The 26,406-nt window shown below is 61.4% G+C and overlaps 2 protein-coding genes across 2 annotated transcripts in view; one reads left to right on the top strand and one right to left on the bottom strand.

Moving 5' to 3' along the window:
- ABCC11 (ATP binding cassette subfamily C member 11) overlaps positions 1 to 906 on the bottom strand; it is a 32,842-nt gene extending 31,936 nt beyond the window's left edge. The window contains 1 exon segment of the mRNA XM_045582905.1: positions 770 to 906. Within this exon segment, the coding sequence (XP_045438861.1) occupies positions 770 to 871 (102 nt within the window). The 5' untranslated portion in view covers positions 872 to 906.
- A 4,526-nt stretch (positions 907 to 5,432) lies between these two features.
- The window catches only part of LONP2 (lon peptidase 2, peroxisomal), a 32,264-nt gene continuing 11,290 nt past the window's right edge, over positions 5,433 to 26,406 (top strand). Inside the window, exons 1-11 of the mRNA XM_036440543.2 lie at positions 5,433 to 5,751; positions 12,262 to 12,496; positions 13,536 to 13,667; positions 14,932 to 15,054; positions 15,961 to 16,130; positions 16,800 to 16,894; positions 17,201 to 17,459; positions 18,081 to 18,222; positions 18,834 to 18,984; positions 21,990 to 22,116; positions 23,636 to 23,769. Coding sequence (XP_036296436.1) covers positions 5,519 to 5,751; positions 12,262 to 12,496; positions 13,536 to 13,667; positions 14,932 to 15,054; positions 15,961 to 16,130; positions 16,800 to 16,894; positions 17,201 to 17,459; positions 18,081 to 18,222; positions 18,834 to 18,984; positions 21,990 to 22,116; positions 23,636 to 23,769 — 1,801 coding nt within the window. The 5' untranslated portion in view covers positions 5,433 to 5,518. The remainder of the gene's footprint in view (positions 5,752 to 12,261; positions 12,497 to 13,535; positions 13,668 to 14,931; positions 15,055 to 15,960; positions 16,131 to 16,799; positions 16,895 to 17,200; positions 17,460 to 18,080; positions 18,223 to 18,833; positions 18,985 to 21,989; positions 22,117 to 23,635; positions 23,770 to 26,406) is intronic.

Here is a 26,406-nt window from a genome sequence, read left to right as displayed (position 1 = left end):
TGTGGTACACCTGAAGCTAACATACGGTTGTATGTCAATCACATCCCGATATAAATAAATCAATCAACAAATGAAAGTGTCGATGGGAAAAGGTTTCAGACAGTGGTTCCTTCAGGGAGAGGGACATGGGGAGGGGAGACCACCAGCTGAATGTGATTGCGAAGGTCCAAGCTGGTGTGTCACAATGGGTCTAGAGACACTTAGTATCTATCTATAATATATATCTATATCTATAATATATATATATATTATTTATATATATATATATATTGTATATATATCTAGAATGAATAGATAGATAGATAGATAGATAAAAGCCTAACCATTACAACCGGTTGACCGAACAACCTGTTGCTATGATGCACACTGACCACTAGGGGGCAGATGCTCAATGCAGGAGCTGCCCCTGGTGGTCAGCGTGCTCCCACAGACAATCTCCTGTGGCAGGCCAACCTCCCACGGTCTCTCCCTTAGCCAGCAGGCCCCTATCGGCCCTGATCGGGACCGGGCGGGATGGCCTCAACCGGGCCAATCACCGGCCGGGCCACGGGACCCCACCCGTGTTGTTATAAGCGCAGGCATAGATGGTAGGTAATGGAGGACACACGCACATGCGTGAGCCACCAAGGTGTGTGGTGACCAAGGATTTTGATTCATCTAATGACAGGAGCGCGAGGTGCTTTTAAAGAAAATCCGGGTCGGATGAATAGGAGACACACACACACACTCCTGCTCGGCTTCCTGGGGCTTCGCGGGAGGAGGTACTCACGTAGCTGAGTCCCGAGACGGCCCCATCGCCCACATCGAAGCCGAGGTTCACGACGCCGCCGCCCGAGGAGCCGGGCACCCAGCCGAGCTTCCGCCGGGTCATCGTCCTGCCGAGTCCTCGTCTTCCCAAACCGGAGAACCTGACGGGGCACCGGGCAGGGGCGCTGAGACCCAGCCCCGCGCCGGCAGGAGAGGCGGCCGCCCCCGCGGGCAGAGTGCGAGGGAGGCCCGGCGAGGCCCTCTGCCCGGGATGGACGGACTCCCTGTTTTTATTTATTTAAATAAGTTTTTATTGATGTCAGAGAGGAAGGGAGAGGGAGAGGGAGAGAGAAACATCCATGAGGAAAGAGAATCATGGACCGGCTGCCTCCTGCACGCCCCCTACGGGGGATGGAGCCCGCCACTGGGGCCTGTGCCCTGACCGGGAATCGAACCCTGACCGCCTGGGTCCTAGGTCAGCGCTCAGCCACCGGGTCCTGCCAGTCGGGCTTGGCTCCCTATTTTTTAACATCTTCTCAGGCCCCAGCAGGCTTCCCTGGGGGAAACCTTCTCTAACTCCCCTCTCCCCACCCCTCCCCATGGGCCAGGTCAGTCTCCTATCAGATGCCACGCCTGCCCACAGAACTACGCCTCTTCTGCCCTGCCAGGTGGCTCAGTTGGTTGGGCATCATCCTGTGCACCGGAAGGTTGTGGGTTCGATTCCCGGTCAGGGCACCTGCCCGGGTGATGGGCTCTGTCCCCGGTGTGGGGCGTGCAGGAGGCAGCCGACCCATGAATCTCTCTCATCGTGGATGTTCTGTCTCTCTCTCTCCCTCTCCCTTCCTCTCTGAAATCAATAAAATATATTTTAATAATAATGATAAATAAGATATATTCCTAAAAATCCTCAGGTGAGGACTTCTTAAAAACAAACTATGCTTCTTTTCATACCCCAGTTTGTAATTGTGCCTTCACGTCAATCCTGTTTGCTCCGCGTTCGTTTCTGGCTAAACGGGGGACTAGCCTGCTTTGCTTACTGTTGAGTCCCTAGACCTGGGCCACGGGACAGGCTAGGACCGTGGTCGGCAAACTGCGGCTCGTGAGCCACATGCGGCTCTTTGACCCCTTGAGTGTGGCTCTTCCACAAAACACCACGGCCTGGGCAAGTCTATTTTGAAAAAGTGGCATTAGAAGAAGTTTTAAAAAATTTGGCTCTCGCCGAAACCGGTTTGGCTCAATGGATAGAGCGTTGGCTTGGGGACTGAAAGGTCCCGGGTTCGATTCCGGTCAAGGGCATGTACCTTGGTTGCGGGCACATCCCCAGTAGGGAGTGTGCAAGAGGCAGCTGATCGATGACTCTCTCCCATCGATGTTTCTAACTCTCTATCTCTCTCCCTTCCTCTCTATACAAAATCAATAAAATATATATTTTTTTAAAAATCTGGCTCTCAAGAAAAATTCCAATCGTTGTCCTGTTGGTATTTGGCTCTGGACCAACGAGTTTGCCGACCGCGGGGCTGGAAGGACCGCCAGGTGCTCAGTAAGAGGAGTGGGCGGGAGATGAGTGAGGGGCACCAGGTGCCTGTGCCATTTTCTGATTCCGGGTTTCCAGACTTGGGCAGGGGGTCTGGGCAGGACTCAGGAGTCTTGGGTAGCCGCGTGTTTCGTGTGCCTTTTGCTTCGCCTTCCTGAGTCTGAGACTCACTCCCCGAGCAGCCCTGCCCTGCGAGGAGACGGGTAGTGTGCGGAGTATTTCTGAAGGAATGGAGAGAAAAAGTGGACACTCAGGGGTTCAGCGCCGACCTGTGAACCAGGAGGCCAGGGTTCGATTCCCGGTCAGGGCACAGGCCCGGGGTGCGGGCTCGATCCCCAGTGGGGGGCGTGCAGGAGGCAGCCGGTCCGTGATTCTCTCTCATCGTTGATGTTTATCTCTCTCCCCCTCCCTCCTCCTCTCTGCCATCAATACAGACATTGAAAGTTGGCCTGATTTCGCAGAGCGAGGCCCTGGGGGAGGCCCCTTGTGCCTCTTCTGTTTATTCATTGCGCAAAGCTCCCCGGGAAAGGGGTGGGGGCGGGAGGGTGGTGGTGGCATCAGCAAGTTCTAGATCGCAAGTCATGCAGGCTGGCACCCGGCCGCTGGGCACTGATCTCCGGTGGCCACAGAGCCGGAGGGCGGTTCCCGCAGGGACGCCCTGCCCTGTGCTAACGAGGAAGAGGGGGCCGGAGCGGCCCAGAGTGGGGCCGGGCAGGTCTGCACTCCTCTGCCAACTCCCCGTGACGGTGCTGAGCATTTCCACTGTGGAGAGAATGCCTCCTCATGTCCCTTTGCTCCTCCCCCCGCGGGGCTGTGGGCACCCGCACTTGCCAATTGCACCTGCCTCATCAGCATTCCCTGCGTTGGTTTCTCTTTATTGTTTTAAATATATGTTTATTGATTTCAGAGAGAGGGAGGGAGAGGGAGAGGGAGAGAGAACCAGGGATCCGGTGCTGGTTTGGTCACTGTGGTTAGTGGCGAGGCCGTGGCTGCCGCGGGGTGGGGACCAGGACGAGCCTGGCAATCAGAGGCCAGCTCCCCCGCCAGCGCCCGGGGCCAAGGTCACGGTGGTGAATGTGGTCAGACCCAGGCTGTTTGCAGATGGCGAAACGGCCTGTGAACCGGCCGGGGCCCTGCAGCAAGGTAAACGGCGGCCCGAGTCCAAGGCCAGAGGCTCAGAGGCCGGGGCAGGTGCTGGGAGCCCAGGGGGCAGGGGCGCCTGCCAGGCCCTTCTCTTCCCGCTCCGCCCAGGCCGTCCGTTCCTGTTCCCCTCCCGGCTCTTAGGGTTTCCTCCTCCTGCTGGCCCCACTAGCTTCGGGGGGCCATCGCGGCCGTGCACTGAATGCTAACGCCCCACCTTCTCCTGCCGCTTCTGGCACAGCTGGCCCGTTCTCCACCGTGGGGTCTCCCTCAGCGCACACCCACCTCCCTCAGCTCACACCCACCTCCCTCATCGCACACCCACCTCCCTCAGCTCACACCCACCTCCCTCAGCTCAACACCCACCTCCCTCAGCTCAACACCCACCTCCCTCAGCTCACACCCACCTCCCTCAGCTCACACCCACCTCCCTCAGCTCAACACCCACCTCCCTCAGCGCACACCCACACCCACCTCCCTCAGCTCACACCCACCTCCCTCAGCTCAACACCCACCTCCCTCAGCTCACACCCACCTCCCTCAGCTCAACACCCACCTCCCTCAGCTCACACCCACCTCCCTCAGCTCAACACCCACCTCCCTCAGCTCAACACCCCCCTCCCTCAGCTCACACCCCCCCCCCCTCAGCTCACACCCACCTCCCTCAGCTCACACCCCCCTCCCTCAGCTCACACCCACCTCCCTCAGCTCAACACCCACCTCCCTCAGCTCACACCCACACCCACCTCCCTCAGCTCACACCCACCTCCCTCAGCTCACACCCACCTCCCTCAGCTCACACCCACCTCCCTCAGCTCACACCCACCTCCCTCAGCTCAACACCCACCTCCCTCAGCTCACACCCACCTCCCTCAGCTCACACCCACCTCCCTCAGCTCACACCCACCTCCCTCAGCGCACACCCACCTCCCTCAGCTCACACCCACCTCCCTCAGCTCACACCCACCTCCCTCAGCTCACACCCACCTCCCTCAGCTCACACCCACCTCCCTCAGCGCACACCCACCTCCTCACTGACGCCCGCTTTTCCTCTCCAACCCCTCCTCCTCCATTCCTCACACCAGGGGCGGCTTTGGGGAGCATGAGGCAGGAATGTGAAGCTGTGTCAGGCTTAGGGGAAGGCCCCGCTCCTTCTGGGGCAGCCCGGCCTCTCTAACCTGACCCCACTGAGCCTCTCAGCTCGTGGGACTGGGAAGCTCAGCCAACTCCAGGAGCTGGTCCGCAAGCATCCCACGGGCTCCCCAGCACAGGGCGGTGCACGCGTGGCTTCTCCTGCCTGGTGTCCTGCCCTCCCCGCCCTTCCTGCCCGGCCGGGTCCCTGGGGGCTGCCCCCTCTCAGTGCGAAGCTCGGGGCCTCCTCGGACCCTGGGAAGGACTTCCCGCCGCCCACACGGCTGTGCTTGCACAGGGCACCCACCCCCTGCACTGTCTGGCCATGACAGCGGCAACCTGTCCATGGTGGGTGGAGGGGCATTCCATAAAATAAGGCCCTGGGACTCCCAAAGTGCCGAGCTTTTAAAAGAGAAAAATAAAAATAAAAAAATCATTGAGGTGTCATCACAACGGAAGGGAAAGTGGGATCCTGGCACAGAAAGGGACATTGGGGGGGAAACGGCGCCTTTTCAGTGGGGTCTACAGATCAGACTTCCCGGCGGTTGTCATTGAACTGATGTGTACGCCGCCCACGGGGGACCCTGAGCGCAGGGTGCGTGGGACCCTCTGCTCCGGCCTGGCAACGCTTCTGCACACCGGAGCGCGGTTCGCCCTGGACGGGAAAAGCATCTCCACCCGCTGTGATCGCCACCTTCCGTCCAGCACAGCGAGGGGGCTGGTGTCCTGGGTGAGCGAGGCCCAGGAGCAAGCTGAGGTCCGGAGCGGGCCCCGGCGCACAGGGCCTGCGCCTCTTTTCGCGTAATTACGACGCGCGGCTCCGCCAGGGGGCGGCGCGCAGCGGCGGCGTTTGAGCCCCGGGGCGGCCCGTAGCGCCGGACCGGAAGTGCGGGCGCCGGGCTCGGAGGTCGCACGGCGGCGCCGGCGGGGGCACAGCGGAGCGCGGCTCGGTCGCACGCCGCCGCCATGTCGTCGGGGAGCCCCATCCAGATCCCCGGCCGCCTGCCGCTGCTGCTCACGCACGAGGGCGTGCTGCTGCCCGGCTCCACCATGCGCACCAGCGTGGACTCGGCCCGCAACCTGCAGCTGGTGCGCAGCCGCCTGCTCAAGGGCACGTCGCTGCAGAGCACCATCCTGGGCGTCATCCCCAACACGCCCGACCCGGCCAGCGACGCCGCCGACCTGCCGCCGCTGCACAGGTGGGCCCGGGCCTGCCCCGAAGGCGGGAAACGGGGGCCCGGGTCTGCCTCCAACATGGGAAATGGAGGGCCCGGGGTCTCCCTCAAACATGGGAAATGGGGGGCCCGGGGTCTCCCTCAAACATGGGAAATGGGGGGCCCGGGGTCTGCCTCAAACATGGGAAAGGGGGGGCCAGGGGTCTGCCTCCAACATGGGAAATGGGGGGCCCGGGGTCTGCCTCCAACATGGGAAATGGGGGGCCCGGGGTCTCCCTCCAACATGGGAAATGGGGGGCCCGGGGTCTCCCTCCAACATGGGAAATGGGGGGCCCGGGGTCTCCCTCAAACATGGGAAATGGGGGGCCAGGGGTCTCCTTCAAACATGGGAAATGGGGGCTCAGGGGTCTGCCCCCAAGGCGGGAAATGGGGGCCCGGGTCTGCCTCCAACATGGGAAATGGCCCTTCCCTGGGAGGATCAGGAGGCCGGGAGCCGCTAGGACGAGCTGTCACTGGTAACCAGGGGACCTGAACCCCTCCCGCCCCAGGTCTGAGCTCTCCGGGGCGCGCCCCGCCCCCGCCCGTCCCGCTCCCCGTCACTCTGACCTCTTCCCCGGACACCGGGCCCCCCCGCCCCGCACTATTACTGCCCCCCCCCGCACTATTACTGCCCCCCCCGCACTATTACTGCCCCCCCCCGCACTATTACTGCTCACCCCCCCCCCCCGCCCCGCACCACCCCCTGCGCTAACTTTCTGGGGTGCCTTTCTTCCACACACCCGCCTGCCCCCTCCCCTCCCCTCCCCTCGCCGCCCTGCTTTCCTCCGGAGGGCCTTTCCTGCTCACACCTGCCCTGGCGGCTGTCCCTGCGCCCTCCTGGCCGCCTGCCAGTCCGCAGGCTGCGGGCCGGGTGGGGTGGAGTGAGGGGCCCTGTGCCTGCCCGTCCTCCTCCACCTGCTCTCCGGGGACTCGGCTCCACCGGCGGGTGTGCCGGGCGGTTAAGGGAGGGCTGTGGTCCCCGGCTCTGCAGACAGGGCGTCGGATAGGCAGGTGCTCCGTCCAGGCCGTGGCCACCAGCCACCTGTGGCCACCCAGCGCCGGCCCGCACTGGGATCCCGTCCGCACTGGCGGCCCCGGCTTGCTGGCACTGCCCTGGTTCAGCACGGAACGTCCCGGCTCCCAGACAGACCCCTCCGTGGGCCGCAAGGGTACACGGCCCGCTGGGTTTGAAAATGTGGAACGAAAACTAACTGTGTCCATTACTAAGCGTTTACGCTTTATAGAGCCTGGCTCTTTGCAGCTCAGTAAACATGGGCATCTCACCGTTCCTTCTCACTTCATGACGTGAGTGCGAGACGCCGCGTGTGGCTCCCGTGATTAGGGTGGACTCTGCGGGCCCAGGTTCGCTCTCGGCAGATGCCGCAGTCACCTCGGCCGCTGCTGCCACCCTGAGTCCTCTCGGGATGTGGTCAGCTTAGAGCCTTGTTCACCTGCAGTGACCCTCTCAGAACCGGGGGTTCCTGGCCCAGTGGGTTTGGGGAGGGTTAGGAAAGCCTTGTTTTCATCCCAAACCGGGCGGCTGTATACATGTTTAAAAGGAGACACCAGCCCTTGCTGGTTTGGCTCTGTGGATAGAGCGTTGGCCTGTGGATGAGGGGTCTCGGGTTTGATTCAAGAGCTCGGTTTGTGCATAGGTGGGCCCGGTGAAGGGCGGGGGGGGGGGGGGGAGGCAGTAGGGGGCATGCAGGCAACCAATCAGTGATTCTCTCTCATCATTGATGATTCTCTCTCCCTCTCCCTTCCTCTCTGAAATTATGTGTGTGTGTGTGTGTGTGTGTGTGTGTGTATATATATATATGTATATTTTTTTAAAGGAGGTTCCATAGCTTTCTTCACATGCCCCTCCCCTCCTAAAACACAAACCCGCCAGCCCACGGTCCACATTGCGAAAGCCTGGCTTTTCTCAGCACCTCGGCCCCCTCGGACCTGCTCTGGCTGGAGTGGGATCGTGCACTTTCCGAGTGTCCGTCAGCGCTGGCACATTGTCCTGGGTCCTGGTCTCCCTCCCAGGACCCCACTCCAGACCCCACTCCCTTCTCCCACCGCCCAGCACGCCCTGTGCCCGGGCACCTAGTTGCCTGCTGAGCCCACAGTGGCCTTGATCAGATTTTTCATTTTCTTTCCACTGTGGGTGGGCCTGGGGAGTTTCAGAAGCAGGTTTACCAGCCCCGCCTGGCGGCTCAGTTGCTGGGATCGTTGTCCCATCGTCTCTCTCAAGTCAACAACAACAACCAACCCCCAAAACACGTCCTCTGGTGAGGGTTGTTTTTCCTGACGTAGATTTAGTCCTGTGCGAGGTGTGAGGGAGCACTCAGGGGCGTCATTCTGGCAGGTTTGAGGGGTGTTTCCCTCCCCCGTGCAAATCCCTCCGCGGTGACAGCGACTGATACCCTAGCCCCGTGGTCGGCAAACCGCGGCTCTCAAGCCACATCGGCTCTTTGGCCCCTGGATGTGGCTCTTCCACAAAATACCGAAGAAGTGGCTTTAGAAGAAGTTTAAGTTGAAACAGTTTGGCTCTCAGAGGAATTTCAGTCGTTGGTCTGTTGGTATCTGGCTCTGTGGACGGATGAGTTTGCCGACCGCGGGCCTAGCCGCGGGCCCAGAAGCACCTGTGCCGTTCAGGTGACGGGTAAGCTCACCCGATGCTCCTGTCGCTGCCCTGGTTTCACTCGCATCGCCCTGGGAAGACTTGTAGGCATTCGAGTTAGGAAACATACACCAACCATTCTCTCTGCGCACCCCCCCCCCCCATTCTATCTTTAAATATGTTTTTATTGATTTCAGAGAGGAGAGGAGAGAGAAAGAGCTAGGACCATCAACGATGAGAGAGAATCATGGATCGGCTGCCTCCTGCACGCCTCCTACTGGGGATCAAGCCCGCAACCTGGGCCTGTGCCCTTGACCGGGATCAAATCCGGGACCGTTCAGTCCCCAGGCCGACGCTCTATCCACTGAGCCACACTGGCCAGGGCCACACACCGGCCATTCTTCATAGAATCCAGCATTCTCAAGACCCACGGGGCCTGGCAGTTCTCCTAGAAATACCGCTCACTGCTTGGACAGCCTGGGTAGCAAGACCCCCTGCGTTCCTCCAGATCGGCAGCCAGTGCCCTTCCCTCCGATCTGACCGGAAAGCACCCCTTCCTTAAGAGTGAAACCTCCCGTCACAGGGCCTGCGTGGTGGCCGGCGCTGCTCTGTGCCGCCGCCCACACCGTCCCCGGCAGTTACCTGCGCTCCCAGGCGGCGCCGGGCTGCAGGGCGGGCGCGGGCTCCCTCTGCTGCCGTGGGTCCTCCCGCCGCCCAGGTGGCACTGCCCGGTTTTCAAGGAGCAGCCGGAGCCCGTTTGCCCCGGGCTCCTCGTCACCGCGGGAGCAGGGCCAGGCGCGGACTTCCTGGGCCACCCCCTCTTTTGCATGTCGGCCCTGGTGGCTCGCCCTGAGGGCAGATCTTGGCCCCAGCCACCTGAGGACACCCGTGTGGTGGCTTCTGAGGGACGCCTTGTTCTCTGAGGGGCATGGTCCTGACTCAGCCGTCCCTGAGCCCTGTCCGCCCAGGTACCCGGGCTGCCTCCCCTCCGCCCCCCGTCAGGCCCAAGGCCCTGTGACTGCGGCCTCGGGGCTCCTGCTGGGGTCTCTCAGCCCCGCTGCTGTTCCCGGCCCCAATGCGTTTCCTGGCATCTGTCTAACCCAGTGGTCGGCAAACTCGTCAGTCCACGGAGCCAAACATCAACAGGACAACGACTGACATTTCTTTTGAGAGCCAAATGTTTTAAACGTACGCTTCTTCTAACGCCACTTCTTCAAAACAGACTCGCCCAGGCCGTGGTGTTTTGTAAAATTTGGCTCTCAAAAGAAATGTCAATCGTGAAGCATCCGTCTTATATAAAAACTGCTCTTTGAAATTTTAACCCTGCTTTGTGGCTTCTGTGAATGCTTGCTTGCTAAGACTACGCCCACTTCAGAGAGGCTGTTAAACATTCCCCAGACAATGTTATCAGTGCTGGGGCCAGGCCAGGCCTCTGGTTGAGGTCTCAAGGCCCAGAATCACTTTAAGAACTTGCAAAAGGGGCCAGAAACACTCCATATTTGGGAGACAAAGAAGGTAAAAACATATAAATAGGGAGAATTCCTGCATGTGAGGGCCCAGAATTTGAGAGACATTTTCCTCTGGACCCGTGTGTAATAAATGTAGCTCCGTCTCTCTATTGCTTTGTTCTTTTTGGTTTTCTGTGACCGTTGAACTGTTGATACTTGGCTCTGTTGACTAATGAGTTTGCCGACCACTGACCACGGCAGGGTGTAAGCGTGACTCTCATTCTCACGGGAAACCAGACAATGTGTGACTCCCCCAGGCGGGCTTCTGGCCACCTGCCGCCCCAGGCCGCGTTTTCCTAGGGGGGCACTGAGTCCGAGTGAGGCGTTCAGGGAAGACACCGTCCCCCGTGAACCTCGCCAGGTTTGTCTTTTCCTTCAGCCTGGACGCCTTCCTCTCGGATGGCGGAAGCACGGTGTTTGCTCTGCGGGAAAACCCGTTGTTGGCTCCCCTGGGCCGGACAAATATACACTTACCCCCCCCCCCCCCCCCCCCGTGCCAGCTGGAAGCCCTGGGGCCAGGGATGCGGTCTCCGCTCCTGCTGCTCCTGTGGCCGGACTGGAGCTGCTCCTGCCTGGGGCTGCGGGGCCGAGGGCAGCACCGCCTGCTGCCGGGGGCCGGACGGGAAGCAGCCAGGTGGCTCCGCACCCTCCGTTTCCCAGCCCTGACTGCTCCTCCAGCCAAACTGTCTTCTGATCGTTGGGGTTAAGTTGCTGTTGAAATCCGATGTCCCCCTGTGCTCGGGCAGGACGGGACGGCGGGAGAGGTCCTGCTCAGAGCGCACAGCGTGGAGGGAAGCCGGGCACAGCCTGCGGGCGTGACTCTGAGAGCCTCCGTGAGCCACACAGAGGCAGGCATCGCGCTGAGAGGATCGCGCCGTCTGAGCTGCGCTGTCCGTGCGCTGTCCGTGTGCTGTCCACGTCCGTGTGCTGTCCATGTTCTTGTGATGTCCGTGTGCTTTCCGTGTCTGTGTGCTGTCCATGTGCTGTTCATGTCCATGTGCTGTCCGTGTGCTGTCCATGTTCATGTGATGTCAGTGTGCTGTCCGTGCCTGTGCGCTGTCTGTGTGCTGTATCAGTGCTGTCCGTGTGCTGTTCATGTGCTATCTGCTGTCCATGTGCTGTCCGTGTCTGTGTGCTGTCCATGTACTGTATTTGCTGCCCATGTGCTGTCTGTGTACTATCTGTGTGCTGTCTGTGCTGTCCGTGTGCTGTCTGTGCGCTGTTCATGTGCTGTCCGTGTGCTGTCTGTGCGCTGCCCGTGTGCTGTCCGTGCGCTGTTCATGTGCTGCCCGTGTGCTGTCCGTGTGCTGCCCGTGTGCTGTCCGTGTGCTGTCCGTGTACTGCCCGTGTACTGTCCGGGCTGTGTGAGGGGCAAGGGCGGGCTCTTGTGCGGCTGTTTCCCAGGTGCCGGAGCCCTGGTCCCCTCCCTCCTTTCTGAAGTCCCAGCCTCATTCCCGCAGTGGGGCCTGTGCCCCTCGCCCCGCGTTCGGAGACGGGATCCACAGGCGGCGGGCGGCTCCGTGTTGGCCGAAAGCTGTGCCGGGCCCGCTTCTCAGCTGGTCACGCGTGCTGTTTCCATGTAAAGCCTCTTAAATGCCGATGTTCCTGTGGGAGCCTGCCTCACGCCTAGTGGGGGATGAGCTGAGACCACGTAGCTGCCAACCACATTCTCCACAGTTTAGCCCGGCCACCGCTCTCGGGGGGGCCTGGGAGCGGCGGGACCAGCGTCACAGCCGGTCCCGCGCGAGCTCAGCAGCCAGTGCTCGCTCGCTCCCGGGGCCTCCTCCGGCAGGCGGGCGGCGTGGGGGGGCTGTGGGCCCCACGGGCGGGAGCATTGGTTGGGGGGCTGCGGGCCCGGCGGGCGGTGTGGGGGGGCTGTGGGCCCAGCGGGCGGGAGCATTGGTTGGGGGGCTGCGGGCCCGGCGGGCGGTGTGGGGGGGCTGTGGGCCCGGCGGGCGGGAGCATTGGTTGGGGGGCTGTGGGCCCAGCGGGCGGGAGCATTGGTTGGGGGGGCTGTGGGCCCGGCGGGCGGGAGCATTGGTTGGGGGGGCTGTGGGCCCGGCGGGCGGGAGCATTGGTTGGGGGGCTGTGGGCCCAGCAGGCGGGAGCATTGGTTGGGGGGCTGTGGGCCCCGCGGGCGGCGTGGGGGTGAGCTGTGGGCCCGGCGGGCGGGAGCATTGGTTGGGGGGCTGTGGGCCCGGCGGGCGGGAGCATTGGTTGGGGGGCTGTGGGCCCGGCGGGCGGGAGCATTGGTTGGGGGGCTGTGGGCCCAGCGGGTGGGAGCATTGGTTGGGGGGCTGTGGGCCCGGCGGGCGGGAGCATTGGTTGGGGGGCTGCGGGCCCGGCGGGCGGCTGTAAGGGGCTCGATGTGTTTTGCAGGATCGGCACGGCGGCGCTGGCCGTGCAGGTCGTGGGCAGCAACTGGCCGAAGCCGCACTACACGCTGCTGGTCACGGGCCTGTGCCGCTTCCAGATCGTGCAGCTGCTGAAGGAGCGGCCATACCCCGTGGCGCAGGTGGAGCAGCTGGACCGGCTGGAGGAGTTCCCCAGCACGCTGCAGACGCGGGAGGAGCTGGGCGAGCTGTCCGAGCAGTTCTACAAGTACGCCGTGCAGGTGCGGCCCGTCCCCCGCCTGTCCCCCGAGCGCCCTCCCCCCGCCCGTCCCCTCGCCGCCCGGGGAGAGGGCTGTGCTGGCGGTGCTGCCAGGCCGCGTGTGTTAGCGTGAGCTAGTAATTCACCGTCACGCGTGCATTTCAGTGTGCTCACCTCTGGGCTTGTGCCTCAGTCTTCTAGGGCAGGTTAGCCAACCCTTTCCAAAACGTTTCCAGAAAGTAATTCTAGAATTTTCCTTATAACGCCCGGTGTCTCCAAACCAGAGAGTAAAAGCTTAGAAGTACTGCCCTCGTCATTCAATGTCTGGGCACCGACCTGTAAGTCACGCTGGTCACCGGAGGGGCGGTCTGAGCCGGGCCGCGGTGAGGGGCGGGCTCGGGCACGCCCCGCGGCGGCCGCAGCGGGAGCGGGAGCCGGGCGGGCGGCCTGCAGCTGGCCCTCCCTCCTGTCTCACCGCTCGGCCGTACCGGAGGGCCACGCCAGCAGGGGGCGCAGCCTTTGTCCAGCCGCAGGATCCCCGTTACTGACGGCGCCCAGAGCTCAGCTCTCCCTTCATGGGAATCATTCCCAGCTGATGAGGCACTCGGGTCCTCGTTAATCCAAGGCCCTGTGAGAGGCCGTGTTCCAGCTCCTGGCCGTTAGCCTGAGCGCGCCGGCCGTGCGAGCTCTCCGGCCCGGCGCCGGCCGGGTTATGGAAGCGTGCCCGAGCTGCAGGGCAGCGGTCACGGTGTCTGCACTTCCTCAGTGCCTGTGTGCACGAGTGTGCGCGCGTGTGCAAGAAAGCAAACGGGCAGGAGGTTCATAGTTGGTGAGTTTAGGAGAAGAATATATAGTTTATTGCGGCATCGCAACTTTTCAATAAATTTTAATTTTTTTCCAAATAAAACCAAAGATTTACGTACAGCCTCTCGTCAGCATTAGCATTACCCACGTCGGAACCGTTTCTGCTTTCTATTCTGGTTGGCGCTCTGCTCCGAGGCCCACCCCGGACGGCCGCCTGGCAGTGGGCGGGAGCCCGCAGTGACCCGCTTTCCCCGCAGCTGGTGGAGATGCTGGACATGTCTGTGCCCGCAGTGGCCAAGCTGCGGCGCCTGCTCGACAGCCTGCCCCGGGAGGCCCTCCCGGACATCCTGACGTCCATCGTCCGCACCAGCAACAAGGAGAAACTGCAGGTGCGGCCGCGGCGGGAGGCCTGTCACGGCCGGGGGGCAGGTGCCGGAGGCTCACAGAGGACCCGGGAGGCGCTGGCTTGACGGTGGAAGGCACGGCTTTTCCGCATTGTCAGCACAGCCCTTGTCAGCTCACGGGAGGAGTGAGGCAGAGAGGAGTAACCCGGGTGGACGGTTCACCCGATCTAAATACATTACATACCCCAGCCGCCGTTTTTACACTCCGGGGGCCGCGCCCTCCCCCCCGTGTGGCCGCTGGGGCTCCTGGTGTCGCTTACGTAAGCCTGTGACACGTTGCTTGTCATTTTCCCGGGAAATGAGTTTTAAGACACTTGAAAAATAATCCAAGTTCGGGATCTGAGATGCTCATGTTTTCCCGCAACATGGTCACAGTTCTCTTGCAAACTTACTTTTATAGTATTTTTAAGCAGCCTATTCTTCTCGGAACATTTAAGCTAGTTCTTATTTATTTATTTTTTTTAAATACATTTTTATTGATTTTTAGAGAGAGGAAGGGGGGATAGAGCAATAGAAACATCAATGAGAGAGAGACATCACCAGCCAGCTGCCTCCTGCACACCCCCTGCTGGGCATCGAGCCCACCTGGGCATGTGCCCTGACCGGGAATCGAACCCGTGACCTTTCTGTTCCTGGGTCAGTGCTCAACTGCTGAGCCACACCGGTCCGGCTAAACTAGTTTTTATGGAAACCGCCCTCCTTCCTGTATCGTTCACTTAATACTTAAAGCCAGCTATTGTAGCAGCAGGTGCAGCTGGCGCGAACAGACGGAGTAAGCAGGGACCCAGCGCCCGGGAGGAGCGGGCGGCTGCGGGAGCACCCTCTCCTGCTTGGGGTGCGAGCAGGGAGCGGTTACGCTGACGGGGGGAGTGTGTCTGCGGCAGACTCGCCGGCAGGGGCAGTGGGAGGTGCTCCGGTCTCTCCGTATGTGCAGCTTGAGGTGCTGAGCCTGGAGTGTGTGAGGCCTGCCGTGCAGACACGGCCGAGGCTTTAGGGGGTGATTCTCGGAAGGAGGGGCCCCAGCGTGTGTTTTGTCCTGGCTCTCAGAACAGTCCACGCGGCTTCTTTTTTAAATGAAACTGCAGATGCTCTGGGTCTTTCCGGGCTCTGGTGTTGGTGCCGGACAGCCTCGCCGGGCGAGCACGGCTGACGTGGCTGTGCTGGCCGCAGGGAGCTGCGACCCAGACGGGGGTGTCTGCCCGCGGGGCTGTGGAGCCGTGTTTTCGGTAACGGCTCGCTCTCGCTCCAGATCCTGGACGCCGTGAGCCTGGAGGAGCGGTTCAAGATGACCATCCCGCTGCTGGTGCGGCAGATCGAGGGCCTGAAGCTGCTGCAGAAGACGCGGAAGCACAAGCCGGAGGACGAGAAGCGGGTGAGTGTCCTCGGCGCATCCTCGGGGCCGTCGGCACGGACAGAAGGTGCCGTGTGGTTTGTTTGTTTAAGAAAAACGTGGGGCAGCCCGCTGGCAGGGCTCAGCGGCTGAGCATCGACCCAGAAACCAGGAGGTCAGGGTTCGATTCCCGCTCAGGGCACAGGCCCGGGTTCGGGCTCCATCCCCAGTGCAGGAGGCAGCCGGTCCATGATTCTCTCTCATCGCTGATATCTCTCTCTCTCTCTCTCTCTCTCTCTCTCTCTCTCTTTCTCTCTCTTTCTCTCTCGTTCTCCCTTCCTCTCTCTTGAAAACTCAAAAAAACATGTTTTTTAAAAGGATGACTTACCAAGCCATTTTGCTTTTTGCCAAACATTGTGTGTTTTCCGTATTTCGAAAATGAGCCAACACCTGCTGAGTTGCGTGTTTTTCCGGGGCGAGATGTTAAGAGCAGATGAGGACCGTCCGTGCGCTGTGCCACGGCCTGGCTGTTTCCAGCGGACGGGCGTTTCGATTTTCTTTCAGTCAAACTGCACCTTCTCTGTCTCAGCCCGAGGCTCAGCCTCCGCGTGCGAAGACAGCAGCCGCCTCTCCCCAGAGAGCTTCACTGGGCTCACACCACCGTTTTCCTCTTTTTACGTTTCTGTCTTCATTGTTGGAAGCGTGGCTGATGGCCCCTTCTTTCCCCAGTGCCCCCTTCACCCCACTCCTCCCACCCGTCTGTCCGGGGTCCCTTCCCTGTCACACGTGACACTTCCGTGGAGGCTGGGCCGGGCCGTGGCTGCGGCAGGAGGGAGGGAGAGGGAGGGAGGCCTCCGCCCGGGGACACTGCGGGAGCAGCAGCCGCGCAGGCTGAGCTGCAGAGCTGGGGGCCCTGGAGCTGACGCCCGTCCTCGCCCTTGGCCGCAGGTGATCGCCATCCGCCCCCTGCGGAGGGTCGCGCACATCCCCGGCGCCCTGGAGGAGGAGGAGGAGGAGGAGGAGGAGGACAGCGACGACGTGGTGCTGCTGGAGCGGAAGGTGCGCTCCTCCAGCATGCCCGAGCCGGCCCGCCGGGTCTGCCTCAAGGAGGTCAAGAGGTGAGTGCGCCGCCCACCGCCCCGTCCGCTCGCCGTGCTCACGGCCCCTGGTGCCCCCGAGGCTCCGGGGGTCCTTACACAGTCCCCACCCCTCCCCCGGGTGCGGGCGTTGCTTTAATTTTGTTCTGTAATATCCTTTAGAGCAAAACAAATGTGCTATTTGCCAGATTTTTAAAAAAAGACTTTTTTAGATTTATTTAATCAAATGCAGGGTGTCCCCCAAAAATGTATATACACTGTAACGGCTGAAAGCTCAGTTTTGAAACTGAAATGTATTTTTTTTTTTAAATATATCTTTCTTGATTTCAGCGAGGAAGGGAGAGAGTGATAGAAACATCAATGATGAGAGAGAATCATTGATTGGCTGCTGCCTCCTGCACGCCCCCTACTGGGAGTCAAGCCCGAAACCCGGGCGTGTGCCCCTGACTGGAAGGGAACCTGGGACTCTTCAGTCCGCAGGCTGGCGCTCTGTCCACGTGGCCACACCAGCCAGGGCACAGACTGAAACGTATTTTAAAATAAGCACTGCTTTTATAATTAGTCAAATCGTGTGTGTTCGTCTTTCGTATGCATGACATTCCTGACCAAGCCGTGGGGGAAAGCTCGGCTTTCTGTTTTCATGGGGCTCTTGGTTCTCGAACACCTTTGCGATGAGTTCTTCCTCCACAGACTCAAAAAGATGCCGCAGTCGATGCCGGAGTACGCTCTGACCAGGAACTACCTGGAGCTCATGGTGGAGCTGCCCTGGAACAAAAGCACCACCGGTGAGCCCTCTGCCGCGCCCCGTCACCGTCCGCTCCCCTCTCCTGTCACCGCGCCGCGGCTCCCGAGAGGCCCTGGCCCGGGTGAGAGACGGGGTCCCCCCGGTTCCATCGCGGGCGGGGGCTTCCCTCGGCGCCCGCCGCTGCAGGGCCTGCTGTTTCCGTGGAAGCCGGAGCGCCCAGTCCCGGCTCCCAGCCGCGCTCAGAGGGAGGGCGTGTCCCGTCACCGCTGAGCCATCGGGGCTCCGCGGCCTCGGGGGGCTCCCTCCGCGAACCCCGGTGCCAGACGCGCGCTCCGGTCGCCCGCAGACCGGCTGGACATCCGCGCGGCCCGCGTGCTCCTGGACAACGACCACTATGCCATGGAGAAGCTCAAGAAGCGGGTGCTGGAGTACCTGGCCGTGCGGCAGCTCCGGACCAGCCTCAAGGGCCCCATCCTGTGCTTCGTGGGCCCGCCCGGCGTCGGCAAGACCAGCGTGGGGCGCTCCGTGGCCAAGACCCTGGGCCGCGAGTTCCACAGGATCGCGCTGGGCGGCGTGTGCGACCAGTCCGACATCCGGGGGCACAGGTGCGTGCCTCCCCCGCCGCTGCCTGCGGGTCAGACGTGGTTGTGGGGAAGGACGTGCTTTTACATCTCCTGTGCCGTTGGCCGTTTCCAAGTCGCTGGCCTTAAGGCCGGGAAACCTCAGGAACTTCAGAAAGTGGTCCTTTCATTCTTTGTCTTCGTGCTCACGCCTCTGCTGCATGGGGGGTGCTCCGGGTGGTGCCTGGGCTTGGCGCCCGTGTCGGTCACACGCTCGCGGGCGGGGTTCCCCCTGAGCAGGCCCCGTCCCGCGGTTTAAAACAGCGGACACAGAGCGGTTCTGTCTCCCTCCTGCCGCCCTCCTCGTTCCCCGGCCCGGCTCCGGCCTGCAGTGTTTCCGTTTCCCGGAACGGCCAGGCTGGGCGCAGCGGCTCCTGCACCACGGCTGCCACCACCACGGCTGCCCCCGCCGTGGCTGCCCCCGCCGTGGCTGCCCCCGCCGTGGCTGCCCCCGCCGTGGCTGCCCGCGCCAGGCTGAGGGAAGAAGGGACGAGGGAGCGGACGCTGCGGGCCTCTCGGGGCTCGGCGGCCTCCCGGCCCGGCCCCTGGGCCCCGGGTGGCCCCGCGCCTGCCCGGCGGCCCGAGCCCACGCGCTGGCTCCCACAGGCGCACCTACGTGGGCAGCATGCCCGGCCGCATCATCAACGGCCTGAAGACGGTCGGCGTGAACAACCCAGTGTTCCTGCTGGACGAGGTGGACAAGCTGGGCAAGAGCCTGCAGGGCGACCCAGCCGCCGCACTGCTCGAGGTGAGGCTGCGGCCGTGTGTGCGCCCGCTGCCCGGCGAGGCCGAGGGGACTCTGCTGGTATGCGCACGTGTGTGCGTGCACGTGTGCCTATGTGTGTGCATGCGTGTGTGCGCATGTGCCTGTCTGCGTGCGTGTACCTGTGTCTGTGCATGCGCGTGTGCCTGTATGTGTACGTGTGCCTTGCATGTGTGTGTGCCTGTGCGTGTGCCTGTATGTGTACGTGTGCCTTGCATGTGTGTGTGCCTGTGCGTGTGTGTGTGTGCCTGTGCATGTGTGTGTGCGTGTGCCTGTGCGTGTGCCTGTGCATGGCGGGGGTTAGGCTCGGAACCAGGTCCATGCAGACTGGAGTCAGAAGCAGTTCGAGATGTAAACTTAAATGACTTAGAGAGCTTTCTCTTTCCAGTAATTCTCATTTTTTCCCCGTTTATTTTCATCATATGGTTCCACAGAGTGACACTGAGGTGCTGCTCTGGAACGTGGGCATGTCAGGGAGGGCGGGTCTGTGTTAGCCGCCGGCTCCTGACAGCCACGCCAGACCAGCCGCCACGCCGCTGCGGCCGCGTGTCCTGCCCTGGAGCCGCCCCAGTGGTTCCGCATCCCCCTTCCCACAGGTGCTGGACCCGGAGCAGAACCATAACTTCACCGACCACTATCTCAACGTGGCCTTCGACCTCTCCCAAGTCCTCTTCATCGCCACCGCCAACACCACGGCCACCATCCCCGCTGCTCTGCTGGACAGGATGGAGGTCATCCAGGTGCCAGGTACGCGGGTCACGGGGAGATGCGTGATGGGATGTTTCTTCCCCGCCTTTCTGGACGCAGCCCTCAGCAGTGGGGAGCAGCCCTCAGCATTGGGGAGAAGCCCTCAGCAGTGGGGAGCAGCCCTCAGCAGTGAGGGAGAAGCCCTCAGCAGTTGGGGGAGCAGCCCTCAGCAGTGGGGAGCAGCCCTCAGCAGTGGGGGGAGCAGCCCTCAGCATTGGGGAGCTGCCCTCAGCAGTGGGGAGCAGCCCTCAGCAGTGGGGAGCTGCCCTCAGCAGTGGGGGGAGCAGCCCTCAGCAGTGGGGGGAGCAGCCCTCAGCAGTGGGGAGCAGCCCTCAGCAGTGGGGGGAGCAGCCCTCAGCATTGGGGAGCTGCCCTCAGCAGTGGGGAGTAGCCCTCAGCATTGGGGAGCTGCCCTCAGCAGTGGGGGGAGAGCCCTCAGTAGTGGGGGAGCAGCCCTCAGCAGTGGGGGGAGTAGCCCTCAGCATTGGGGAGCAGCCCTCAGCATTGGGGAGCAGCCCTCAGCAGTGGGGGGAGCAGCCCTCAGCAGTGGGGCGCAGCCCTCAGCAGTGAGGGAGAAGCCATCAGCAGTGGGGAGCAGCCCTCAGCAGTGGGGAGCAGCCCTCAGCAGTGGGGAGCAGCCCTCAGCAGTGGGGCGCAGCCCTCAGCAGTGGGGAGCAGCCCTCAGCAGTGAGGGAGAAGCCCTCAGCAGTGGGGCGCAGCCCTCAGCAGTGAGGGAGAAGCCCTCAGCAGTGGGGGAGCAGCCCTCAGCAGTTGGGGGAGCAGCCCTCAGCAGTGAGGAGAGCCCTCAGCAGTGGGGAGCAGCCCTCAGCAGTGAGGGAGAAGCCCTCAGCAGTTGGGGGAGCAGCCCTCAGCAGTGGGGAGCAGCCCTCAGCAGTGGGGAGCAGCCCTCAGCAGTGAGGGAGAAGCCCTCAGCAGTGGGGCGCAGCCCTCAGCAGTGAGGGAGAAGCCCTCAGCAGTTGGGGGAGCAGCCCTCAGCAATGAGGAGAGCCCTCAGCAGTGGTGGAGCAGCCCTCAGCAGTGAGGGAGAAGCCCTCAGCAGTGGGGAGCAGCCCTCAGCAGTGGGGAGCAGCCCTCAGCAGTGGGGAGAAGCCCTCAGCAGTGGGGAGCAGCCCTCAGCAGTGGGGAGCAGCCCTCAGCAGTGGGGAGAAGCCCTCAGCAGTGGGGAGCAGCCCTCAGCAGTGAGGGAGAAGCCCTCAGCAGTTGGGGGAGCAGCCCTCAGCAGTGGGGAGCAGCCCTCAGCAGTAAGGGAGAAGCCCTCAGCAGTGGGGCGCAGCCCTCAGCAGTGCGGAGCTGTGGAGTCTCCAGTAAAGAGTCGGTTTGCCCACTCAGAGTCTGGCAGGCACATGTGCGCTTGTTGGCTTTCACCCTGACGCCGGGCGTCTCCGCGATGAATTCTGGTAGCCGTTTCAGATGGGACTTAGCGCAAAAGAATGGTCAGCTTTGGAATGGAAAGACACTTCTCTTTGAAGCAGTTCCTAACATCACAGAAAAAGTCATTTTTTTCAAAGACAGAAACCAGTTTCTCGCAGTCAGTTTAGCTTCCTGTCCGTCTTTTCCTGTGTTTCCCTTCGCTGGGAAAGGCGACACTTCCGCCCGCGGAGTGAGGGGCCGCCTGCACCGCCCGCCACCGCGTGTGGGTGGTCTGCCTGCGCTGGTAACCGCAGCCGGCAGCCGGCTTTGGGGTTTTGTTTTGTTTTTTGCAAAAACTCCTTTAGTTACTAACAGTAAATGCACCTCAGTGTTCACCTATTTTAACGTTCAGAATTATTTCTCCCTAGGAGACACGTAATGTCAGTGGGTATTTGTTAAAGTGGAAATATATCTAAGTCTAAATATGTTTAGGTTCTCACATAACTCAAGTGTGTGTTTCACTTCAGTCTGAAATACAATTCTATCAAGGGGACGCTAACTGGATTTCTCAGTTTTCTGTGAGTCCTGCCCGTCCCTAACTTAAAATGGGGCATAGTTATAAGGCAGGATGGAGGAAAATACCGCTCTGGGCCTCTTACTGAGACTAAAACAAGTCAGTCATGGAACTAACTGCCCGGACCTGCAGCTGGAGGCGGACAGTGGTGCGACCAGCGAGCGTGCAGCGGCCGTGTGCTGGCGCCCCTTCCTGCTGGCGGGGTGGTCTCCTTACTCCTGCTGGCCTGTTTCCTCTCCTGCTCACCAGCTGTCTTCTTGTTCTTCTTCTTTTCTTTTTTTTTTTTTTTTTAATGTAGTTTACTGATTTTTCACAGACAGGGAGAGGGATAGAGAGTTAGAAACATCAGTGAGAGAGAAACATCGATCAGCTGCCTCTTGCACACCCCCCACTGGGGATGTGCCCACAACCAAGGTACATGCCCTTGCCCGGAATCGAAACGGGACCCTGCAGTCCGCAGGCCGACGCTCTACCCACTGAACCACACCGGATAGGGCCTCAGTTCATCTTTGTAACTAACGTTTGCTTGTTCCATGGAAAGGGGGCGGTTAGTTTAGCGGGAATTTTTCTTAACAGGTTTAAAGATAGAGCAAACCTGTTCTCATTGAGGTGTTTAAAGAAGCAAGAGCTGCATCTTTTAAACGTGTCGGCTGCACACAGCTCCGACTGGGAGGGCAGTGTGGAGGAGGCGGTTTTGTTGCTCAGGTTTCTGTGGGCTCTGATGCTCATTCAGTTCAGTGGCTGTTGTGAAGTCCTTTCAGGTTTGCTTCAGTTCGTGCTAAAGAAAGGGTGCGTCTCAATAGAAACCAGCTGTGAGCCGAGGAGCACTCACCCGGGGCTCCCACCTCCTCTTCCCTGAGAGGCAGATGGTCCAGAAGGTCTCAGGGGCTGTGCTCGGCACAGGCTCCCTATGTGTGGGGAGAAGCCGGAGACTCTAACAGGGTTGGTAGGAGGATAAACGTCCTTCTGATCGGATGGTCTTGGTTGAGGTTGTGCCTCCATCCGGCCTCAGAGGCGTGGCCCGGGCAGCCGGGCCTGGCTGACCGCACGCCCCCTCCAGGGTACACGCAGGAGGAGAAGATCGAGATCGCCCACCGGCACCTGATTCCCAAGCAGCTGGACCAGCACGGGCTGAGCCCGCAGCAGCTGCAGATCCCTCCGGCCACCACGCTGGGCATCATCACCAGGTCAGTCCATGCCCGCGGCTCCCTTAGCGCCGGGCCCCCCGGCGGGCGCAGTCACCGGTGTGCGCCCGGCTCGGCGTCGGGCAGCACCGAGTGTCTCCACAGCCGAGGCCCTTCCCACGGAGCCGCCAGGGGCCCCTCTGGTGATGAGAACCCGCCGCGTGCAGACATGGAGGCTGCCTCCCGGCTCCTGTTTGGAGTCATCCCCATTTCCTCTTCTTTTGGAGGCTTTTTACGTCCTTCGCTCTCACCTGCGGGAGCTGACCGGGAGCAGAGAAGGGAGGTGCCTCTCGGCCGGCTCCCAGGCTGCAGCTGCGCGGTCCGGCCTGTGCGCGGGAGCTGGGGGAACGGAGCCTGCAGTGGCTCCCGCTCTCCCCGCCTGCCTTGCGGGCTGTTGCATCACCGCCCGCTGTGTGGCATCTGCAGGCAGCCCTCCCCCCTCTTCCTATCCTTCCCCCCTCTCTCCCCACCCCTCTAGGGAACCTCGGGGTTCAGGAGGAGCGGCTCCCTGTGCTGGCTTCTGACCTGGAATTAGCCAGTTGGGGCGCTGAGGCCTCCCGGCCCCCCAGGAAGCCCGTTTACATTCGCAGCAGCAGCTAGGCGGGCTCTGACTTGGCGGGGGGGGAGGTCAGGGAGGGGTTTACAGACAGTGTCCGATCCGAGCAAGACGGCCCAGAGTTTCAGGAGGAGACTCGCCTGCTGGCGGCCCGGCTGTGAGGTCTGAGGGGAGTCCGGTCGAGTGGCTTCTTGGGGTCTGATCGGTGGATGGGAGTCACCATTGTCCTTCCCGGTGTGGCCTGAGAGCCGGGCCTTCTCATCTGAGTCTGCCGAGGCCGCTGGGCAGGCATAGGGGGCGCTGGCGGGAGCAGGCAGTTGGGGCCACCGCAGCCAGCTGACGTCCTCGCCGTGCTGACCGCCAGCACGTGAGTGCGGTGTCCTCCGGGGGGGCCCCCGTGGCCCCTCTGTGGCAGGTCACCCCGGGCCCCTCTGTGGCAGGTCCCCCCGTGGCCCCTCTGTGGCAGGTCACCCCGTGGCCCCTCTGCGGCAGGTCACCCCGTGGCCCCTGTGGCAGGTCACCCCGTGGCCCCTCTGTGGCAGGTCCCCCCGTGGCCCCTCTGTGGCAGGTCACCGCTCCCACGGGCACTGGTGGAGCTTCCTTCAGGGTTCACGGGCAAAAGGGGTCCGCGTGGCCCTGTGCAGTGCCGGGCCTGCTCTTGTTCAGAACGCTCACGTGAGCTGGCCTGCTGCTGCGTCCTGCGGGGCCCTCACCCGGCTTCCCGCGGCCGCTCTGCTGTGGGGCGGCTCCCTGACCACGTGCTCCGTCCCCTCCGCTATGTGTAAGGGGAGGGGTGGCCGACACACACCTGACTGTCCCGGGACAACAAGACGGCCAGAAGGGACGTCAGTGGGAGGCGAGGTCCTCCAGGAGAGCAGCAAGGTGGACTGCGCGGTGGCCGCTGCGGTGCAGGCTGCCGTCACTGTGCAGCCGACCTGCCAGGGCTGAGCCTGTTCTCTGGCGCAGGTACACCCGGGAGGCGGGCGTGCGCTCCCTGGACAGGAAGCTGGGCGCCATCTGCCGAGCAGTGGCCGTGAAGGTGGCCGAAGGACAGCACCGGGAGGCCAAGCTGGAGCGTGCCGAGGCGGCGGAGGCAGAAGGTGTGTGGCCCTGGGCGGGGCGGGGGCAGAGGGGCGGGGGGGGGGGCGGGGGGGCGGAAGTCCGGGCGCTGGCTCCCGGCCTGTCAGCGTGCGGGAGGCAGCCTGCCCTCAGGAGGGACTGCGCCCCGGGCCCTCCTTCACAGACCGCACAGGGCAGCATGCGCCTCCTCCAGCTCGTGGCCCGTAAATAATCTGCAGCACACCAAGAACGACTTTACAGGGGGAAAGGTGTAATTTTGATTGATTTATAAAAGAATGATAATAGTTATTACCCTTTCACTCCAAAGTGACTTTAAAAAAAAAAAAATCAGGTGCCTGGCTGGTATTGCTCAGTGGTAGAGCATCAGCCCACGTACCAAAGGGTCACAGGGTCGATTCTTGGCCTATGTTTCTCCCCCCCCCCTCCTCTTTCTCCCCCTCTCTCCTTTCCACTTCCTCTCAAAATCAATGGGAAAAATATCCTTGGGGGTGAGGATTAACAGAAAAATAAATAAAATTTAAAAAGCAGGTGCTTATACCTGCACCTGAGGATCTCTGCTACCAGGAGCTAACCATCAGATGGGCCCCAGTGTGCGCGTGGCTGAGAGGACAGCTGTTGTCAGCCTGTTGGTGGCTCAGGGCGGTGTGCACGGGCTGGCCGCTGTGCTGGCCGTTGTCCTGTCTGTATTTGATGGTCTAGGGGAGCAGGGTCAGGGCCCCTGGCTCCCAGCCAGGTGTTGCGTGTTAGTAATCTGGCGGCACACATGTGAGAACCTCTGCTTTAAGGCTACGGCTCTGCTGATCTCTAATTAATGTGCCGTTCTGGGTGCCGGGGCTGTTGTTCGGGCATTAAGAAGGTTCGGCAATCGGAGGAAGGCTGTGTGTGACAGTAGTAAGCGTCCAGAGGTGAAGGATAAGTTTGAAAGGCATTGGGGGTCAGAGGAGCCTGGCTGAAGAAACTGGGGTTCTCCTTGTCTCAGGACCCCTTGCTTTTTATTAACACAAACTGTCCTAAGGCAAGGTGGAGAGTACACTTCAAAGCAGGGCTTCCTACAGAAGCATTGTCGGATTGGGGAATAGCCTATGGCTGTTCAGGGGTTTGGCCAACAGGAGGCAATACCATGTAGATTAAGATCCCCTGAGCTGTCTGGCAGCAAACAATTTAGTGCATCTTTTTCAGGTTTGGGGAAATGCCTTAGCCATCCCAATAGGGATGTGACTCAGCCCTTGTTGAGACCCCAAGTTCCATCAGCCTTTTGGGGAAACTCCTGCAGTTACAGCGTGCTGGCCCTGGCTTCTGGGTGTTCCTTCTGGTCGGGGTACTGGGAAGTCTGGATGCCGGCAGCTCAGAGGTTCGGACAGAGCGAGCATCCACGCTGTCCGCGCAGACGGGGCAGGTCTCTGTCCTGGCAGAAACGTTTTCTCGCCATCGTCTTTGACAGCAACACAATTTAAATGTCATTTAGGTTACTTTTTTTTTTTTTAGAGAGAGAAATGACGTGGAGATGGTGATGGGGAGAGAAAGGGAAGGGTTCTGTCACCGGAATTCACTGAAGATGTTAACCCGTTAGCATGGTCAGCTCCCTGCCAGCCTGTGCAGCTCTGGAGGGAGCCGGCGTGTGGCTGAGGAGCCGTGTGGGTGCGAGCTCGGGGTGGACTCACACCTCTTCCCTGCGCTCTGTTCTGTGCGTTTCCCAGCAGCAGAGGCAGAAACGGAGCCGCCAGAGCCCTCCTGGGCCCGCCGGGCCTGTGGGTGAGCCCTGCCCCTGGCTGGCTCTCCGACTCCCGTTTCCTGTGAGCTCGAACCCATCCCCATCAGCTTCCGGGGTGTGGCTGGCTGCTCTCGGCAGCCATTATCTTCCTTCTTATTCCTCTGTTCCTGTGGGGTTTTCCGTTATTAAATTCCTTGTCCTTTTAATAGGACTAGGAGAGGAAATTGTAAGATAAACACATGTTCAGCCCACCATTTAACAACCTGAGTTTTATAAAAGTGCCAGCGTGAGCAGCAGCCTGTCCAGCATGGCGGGGGGCGGGTAAGAGCTGTGAGCTTCCACTGTAACATGGGTGGGGGAGACGTGACATGCAGCAGGGGGTGTAGTTAACATGGTGATAACTCCGTGAGGTGCTGGACCTGTCAGGGCGGCCGCTCTGTAAGGTATAGAGTAACACTGTGCCCTGAGCTAACGTCACACTGTCAGCTGCAACGGAACGCAAGTTTGAGCCCTGCCAGCGTGGCTCAGGGGTTGAGCCGGGAGCTGGGAGCCGGGGGTGGTTTTCTGGAGGAGATCAGCCTGAAGCTGACAGCACAGGTTCCGGTTTGAGGCCAGTGTGGCAGGTACTGTGTTTCTCTCTGCCTGCCCGGAGGAGGCTCTCGGACGCATTGTATCCCTGGCCGTGTCCTCTGAGCTGTCCTGTGAGAACAACAGCCACTGCCATCTCCGCCCCTTCTTAGGCAGATTCCGTTTAGGAGAAAAACAAAATAAAATCTCAGTTGTTTTCATAAATGCAGCCACTCTTTCTCTCCATGCCTAAGCGGCTGGGCGCAGGGGCTGTGGAGCGGGCCTTTGGGCTGGGTTGGTCGCCCTCAGTGCCACAGCGCGCTCTGCTGTGGGCCCAGCCGGGGGGCACAAGCAGCGTGCCCGCAGCCCACACTGTTTG

This window comes from Pipistrellus kuhlii, unplaced genomic scaffold, assembly GCF_014108245.1.
Source record: "Pipistrellus kuhlii isolate mPipKuh1 unplaced genomic scaffold, mPipKuh1.p scaffold_m20_p_17, whole genome shotgun sequence".
NCBI lineage: Eukaryota > Metazoa > Chordata > Mammalia > Chiroptera > Vespertilionidae > Pipistrellus > Pipistrellus kuhlii.
The sequence above is the reverse complement of the archived record's forward strand: the minus strand, read 5'-3'. Positions and strand labels throughout refer to the sequence as shown.